The sequence below is a fragment of the Cherax quadricarinatus genome, unplaced genomic scaffold (assembly GCF_038502225.1).
Source record: "Cherax quadricarinatus isolate ZL_2023a unplaced genomic scaffold, ASM3850222v1 Contig6428, whole genome shotgun sequence".
NCBI lineage: Eukaryota > Metazoa > Arthropoda > Malacostraca > Decapoda > Parastacidae > Cherax > Cherax quadricarinatus.
Window position 1 is genome coordinate 3,109 of NW_027201454.1, and position 6,458 is coordinate 9,566.

A 6,458-nucleotide genomic window follows, 5' to 3' on the forward strand; every position below is an offset into this window, starting at 1 on the left:
GTTGAGGTGGTTCGGACATGTAGAGAGAATGGAGCGAAACAGAATGACTTCAAGAGTGTATCAGTCTGTAGTGGAAGGAAGGCGGGGTAGGGGTCGGCCTAGGAAGGGTTGGAGGGAGGGGGTAAAGGAGGTTTTGTGTGCGAGGGGCTTGGACTTCCAGCAGGCATGCGTGAGCGTGTTTGATAGGAGTGAATGGAGACAAATGGTTTTTAATACTTGACGTGCTGTTGGAGTGTGAGCAAAGTAACATTTATGAAGGGATTCAGGGAAACCGGCAGGCCGGACTTGAGTCCTGGAGATGGGAAGTACAGTGCCTGCACTCTGAAGGAGGGGTGTTAATGTTGCAGTTTAAAAACTGTAGTGTAAAGCACCCTTCTGGCAAGACAGTGATGGAGTGAATGATGGTGAAAGTTTTTCTTTTTCGGGCCACCCTGCCTTGGTGGGACTCGGCCGGTGTGATAATAAAATAATAAATAAAATAAAATATATATATATATATATATATATATATATATATATATATATATATATATATATAGAGAGTGCAAATTTTTAATTTTAATAAGATTTTCATAGGACTTAAAAAATCTTTGAGTGTAATTGGTATAATTCTTTTTTTTTCATAATTGAACAACAAACCGTCTTCTTATTTATATTAATTTTATCAGTGGATAAAACAGTAGATTTTTCCATGTTACAAAAACCTTTTGCAACTTCTATATTATTGACTTTTTTAGAGGTGACATAACTGACCGAAAACTTGAGCAGAAGTTGTGTTTTCTTAAATTGTTATTAACATGTTGAGGCCAGTCACCTGGTGTTACAATAAGAGTGCACTGTTCACCTGGTGTTACAATAAGAGTGCACTGTTCACCTGGTGTTACAATAAGAGTGCACTGTTCACCTGGTGTTACAATAAGAGTGCACTGTTCACCTGGTGTTACAATAAGAGTGCACAGTTCACCTGATGCGACTATTAGAGCGCCACATTCACCTGGTGTAAGAATGCGTCTGCCGCCCCGCGTGGAAGATGCAGAGCGCGACACATCCGTCGTTACTCCATCCCTGGGAAAGTGGCCGCTACGGCGCTTAACTTGACACGAGCAAAACCTAATGATTGCCATCATGCATGAGAAGAGTGGGTGTGGCTGTCAGTGTGTGAGCGAGGTATATAATGTGTGTGGTCGCTGCTAGCCACACTCACTGTTCTACACCAGACACCATGGCCGCTTATCTCTTCCTTGTCGTGAGTGTTGTTAGGTTTTCAGCTTAGAAGAATTAAAGTTACAGTTTTCCTCCTGTTCTGACTCATAAATAATCTGCAATTAAGAGATGAATCTTAAGACGATGTTTCGGTCTGTCCTGGACTTTCATCAAGTTTGTGCTTGGTAAAATGGTCCAGACGGACCGAAATGGTATCTAATCTTTCGTCTCAAATTTGTTGATTATCTGTGAAAACATCTTATAAGGCTATTGTTTATAATGTTCCTAACGCGCTTTTTAAGTTCATTTTATGATCTTAGTTTGTGAAGCAATGATCGTTTTGCCAAACGAGCCTTGTGTAAACTGCATACAATATCCCAACGGAAATCTGTCTAACATATCGAAAGCTAAATATTATAATTATGTTTAATAATTATAACGAAATGTAGGTTGGGCCGAGATAGGCTGGGTTAGTTTCAGTTACATTATAGTTTGTTATCACTGGAAAGGTTAAGGTAGGTTCGGACAGCTGAACATATTTCGCCGTGTGGGCCTAATACATACTTCCAAAGTTAATGGACTGCCTATTTGTAGACTAATAACTTGTTTACCCCCTCAGGTGTTGGCTGTGGCTCTTGCCATGACAGCTGGCAACCCTCGCCCCACCTACGGTCAGTCTGGTCAGTCCTTCAACGGGGCTGACATCTTGAAGGACGAGAGGACACAGAACGGCTACGGCGAGTATAACTTTCAATACCAGACCAGCGACGGCATCACACGGCAGGAGTACGGCAGCCAGAACGACGGTCAAGTCTCCAAAGGTGGCTGGAGGTTAGTACCTATGTTCACTGCGTAGGGAAAATATATATTTACATTGTTGATCTGTGTACAGTGTAGGGTGGAGATAAATACGTGGGGTTTACAGCATGATATCAGTTAGTACATATTGTGCACTATATCGATGTGAGCACATTTTGTACACTCCTCGGTGAGGCTAGAAAATGTGTTCCTTAATACATTGTGTATACTACTAGCTGGAGGTGAGTTCAATGAGAATGAGTACATTGTGCACACTGCATGATGAATGTGAGTACATAAAGCATACGACAAGACTGAGATGAGTACATTGTCTATAATACATTGTGGTGGTGAACAGGATGTACACTACACTCTGGACGTAAGTGCATTAGGCACATTGCAAGGAAAAGGAGAGTACATAATTTACACTAGAACTGAGAGCACATCATGTACTCTGCCTTTTGGGTTGAGTACAGTGTGTGCACTATATGGTTCCTTCTGTACAATATCTTCATTTTGAAGATGCACTCTGCAGATCAGGATATATCAAGTATGCATTTGCAGGCTAAAAGAAAATAGCTTGTATATTCCTAAGCCTTTTAACGAAGTTTCTCTGGGATTTCACAGTTCACTTTTTTTGCAGTAACTTTCTGAACATACAGAACATTAAGGTCCTGTTCTTGAAGCCATCATGTTACTTCGTAAAATTTAGACTGGCTCACAGCATGACTATGTAGTGCAAAATATAACAAGGAAACTTACTTCCACAGATACACGTCCCCTGATGGTGTACCTGTCGATATCAGCTTCGTGGCTGACCACGGGGGTTACAAGCCCCAGGGCGCCGTCCTTCCTGTGGCCCCACCTCTGCCTTACAAGCGGTCACAACAAAACTATTGAGGCAGCTTTTCCACACTGACAGCGCTGTATAGCCCTTGTGGTTTAGCGCTTCTCTATGATAATAATAATAATAATAATCATAATCTTCCAGAATGAGGTGGTTAGGCCCTATTCTTAGTTACTCCATTTGCCTGCCCATACAGCGACCTTCTCTCTCTCAGCATCACCAGAATAAAAATCAGGAAGCTTACTAACACCGTCTGTCAATGAAATGTATCTTATGCTTCATATACAAGTCATTGGACTAAATTCTGCTGTAGTTGTCTTGAATTTTAGTTGATATTCACCTAAGAATTTTTGTTATATTGGCTGGCCTTTCACATTATCTGCTATTTGTTCGTCATATTATATTAGTTTTCCTTTCTTTGGATTAAGTTACGTCAGAGGCAAAATTGTTCACTTACTAATGCTTAATCTGTGATAAAAAAAATAAAAGGGAGTATTGGCAATTATTGAGAAGCATCCGTAGAGTCAAGTTGATGAAGTTAAGATGGTTGGTGCCAGTGAAGACAATGAAGACAATGCGTGGACACTTTTCCCAAGTTAATTAGTTATGTGCATTTTTTGTATCGATTTGCCATGTTTACATTAGTCAACGAAAGTAATTTTTAAAATGCAGCTGAACCTTTCTAAAATTTACGCAGAATAATATTGCCAAACATACCTAATTTTTCTAAAAAAATTGATAATTCTATTAAAAACAAGCAGTGAGTCACACAGCAAGGATTTATTAAATCAACGTGTCGTTCATTGTAACTTGTTAAAGCTCATACTAGGAGAAACGGCGTTTTAATAAAGGCTTACTCTAACTGAACCAAACCATACCACGGGAGGGGTTAGAACCCGCGATCAGAGAGTCACAAAACTGCAGACCGTCGCGTTAGCCACTTTTATGACTCATTTTTGTAACTGGTCTGACTGGTGTTGTCATGGTTCATCTAGCGCGATATTTCTTGTACTTCATATTCCTGTTCACAAAAGTCTAGACAAAAATAAAGCTCAGAACTCAGTTTGATTCACTGGCATTGTTAAGTGATAACAAACGATAACTGCCTTTAGAGAGGAGAGCAATATTTGATGGATTAAGCTTTACTTTTAAACTCACGTGGCTGCTGTGGCACATTTATCGTATTGCTCAGCCACAGCATCAGTGAGTTAATGGTGATAACCGATAACATGTGGAAAAACACACTTATGTACAGTTCACGACAAGGCGAAACGTTTCCTTTAATATATATATTATATTAGAATTTTTTTTTTAATAAGAGTGAATAACTCCCTTAATCCTGTAGGAACAAGAACTTAAGTTACCAAAATTAATAACAATGACACCTCATACAAAGACCAAGTTCTCATTTTTACTGTTATGTCCTCATGTGTAAAATGTTACGTCTTCGTTATGAAGGTGTTAAAAATGTTAAGTCTTCGTTTTGAAGGTGTTAAAAATGTTAAGTCTTCGTTATGAAGGTGTTAAAAATGTTACGTCTTCGTTATGAAGGTGTTAAAAATGTTAAGTCTTCGTTTTGAAGGTGTTAAAAATGTTAGAAAGGTGTTAAAAATGTTACGAAGGTGTTAAAAATGTAACGAAGGTGTCAAAAATGAAATAAAGATGTTATGAGAAACTGTATTTTTTTGTATACTCACTTGTATACTCACTTGTATACTCACTTACATACTCACTTGTATACTCACTTGTATACTCACTTGTATACTCACTTGTATACTCACTTGTATACTCACTTGTATACTCACTTGTGTACTCACTTGTGTACTCACTTGTATACTCACTTGTGTACTCACTTGTGTACTCACTTGTATACTCACTTGTTTACTCACTTGTGTACTCACTTGTGTACTCACTTGTGTACTCTTATACTCACTTGTATACTCACTTGTATACTCGTGTACTCACTTGTATACTCGCTTGTATACTCACTTGTATACTCACTTGTATACTCACTTGTATACTCACTTGTGTACTCACTTGTGTACTCGTATACTCACTTGTGTACTCGTATACTCACTTGTGTACTCACTTGTATACTCACTTGTATACTCACTTGTATACTCACTTGTATACTCACTTGTGTACTCACTTGTGTACTCACTTGTGTACTCGTGTACTCAATTGTGTACTCACTTGTGTACTCACTTGTGTACTCACTAGTATACTCACTTGTATACTCACTTGTATACTCATTTGTATACTCACTTGTATACTCACTTGTATACTCACTTGTGTACTCCCTTGCGTACTCACTTGTGTACTCACTTGTGTACTCACTTGTGTACTCACTTGTGTACTCACTTGGGTACTCACTTGGGTACTCGTATACTCGCTTGTGTACTCACTTGTGTACTCACTTGTGTACTCACTTGTGTACTCGTGTACTCACTTGTATACTCACTTGTATACTCACTTGTGCACTCACTTGTGAACTCTTGTACTCACTTGCATACTCACTTGTATACTCACTTTTATACTCACTTGTATACTTGTGTACTCAATTGTGTACTCACTTGTGTACTCACTTGTGTACTCACTTGTGTACTCACTTGTATACTCACTTGTGTACTCCCTTGCGTACTCACTTGTGTACTCACTTGTGTACTCACTTGTGTACTCACTTGTGTACTCACTTGGGTACTCACTTGGGTACTCGTATACTCGCTTGTGTACTCACTTGTGTACTCACTTGTGTACTCACTTGTGTACTCACTTGTGTACTCACTTGTGTGCTCAATTGTATGCTCACTTGTATATTCACTTGTATACTCACTTGTATACTCGTGTACTCACTTGTACACTTGTACACTCACTTGTACACTCACTTGTGTACTCACTTGTGTACTCACTTGTGTACTCACTTGTGCACTCACTTGTATACTCATTTGTACACTAACTTGTGTACTCACTTGTGTACTCGTGTACTCACTTGTATACTCACTTGTGCACTCACTTGTGAACTCTTGTACTCACTTGCATACTCACTTGTATACTCACTTTTATACTCACTTGTATACTTGTGTACTCAATTGTGTACTCACTTGTATACTCACTTGTGCACTCACTTGTGAACTCTTGTACTCACTTGCATACTCACTTGTATACTCACTTTTATACTCACTTGTATACTTGTGTACTCAATTGTGTACTCACTTGTGTACTCACTTGTGTACTCACTTGTGTACTCACCTGTATACTCATTTGTATACTCACTTGCATACTCACTTGTATACTCTCTTGTGTACTCACTTGCATACTCACTTGTATACTCTCTTGTGTACTCACTTGTATATTCACTTGTATACTCACTTGTATACTCACTTGTATACTCACTTGTATACTCACTTTTATACTCACTTGTATACTTGTGTACTCAATTGTGTACTCACTTGTGTACTCACTTGTGTACTCACATACTTGTGTACTCACTTGTGTACTCACATACTCACTTGTATACTCACTTGTGTACTCGTATACTCACTTGTATGCTCACTTGTGTACTCGTATGCTCACTTGTGTACTCGTATACTCACTTGTATACTCACTTGTG

At 38.9% G+C, this 6,458-nt stretch overlaps 1 protein-coding gene across 1 annotated transcript; it reads left to right on the top strand.

Annotated features, from left to right (window-relative positions):
• Window positions 1-1,204: 1,204 nt before the first annotated feature.
• On the top strand, window positions 1,205-4,216 carry LOC128690519 (endocuticle structural glycoprotein SgAbd-5-like). Its single transcript, XM_053779197.2, has 3 exons — window positions 1,205-1,246; window positions 1,823-2,034; window positions 2,772-4,216. The coding sequence occupies exons 1-3, from the start codon at window positions 1,223-1,225 to the stop codon at window positions 2,899-2,901; spliced, it is 366 nt and encodes a 121-aa protein (XP_053635172.1). The 5' UTR covers window positions 1,205-1,222; the 3' UTR covers window positions 2,902-4,216.
• The last annotated feature ends 2,242 nt before the right edge of the window (window positions 4,217-6,458 follow it).

Coding starts and splice junctions, on each gene's coding strand:
- LOC128690519 (XM_053779197.2), top strand. CDS start 1,223: ATGGCCGCTTATCTCTTCCTTGTC. Junction 1,247..1,822: donor CCGCTTATCTCTTCCTTGTC/GTGAGTGTTGTT, acceptor TTACCCCCTCAG/GTGTTGGCTGTGGCTCTTGC. Junction 2,035..2,771: donor GTCTCCAAAGGTGGCTGGAG/GTTAGTACCTAT, acceptor TTACTTCCACAG/ATACACGTCCCCTGATGGTG.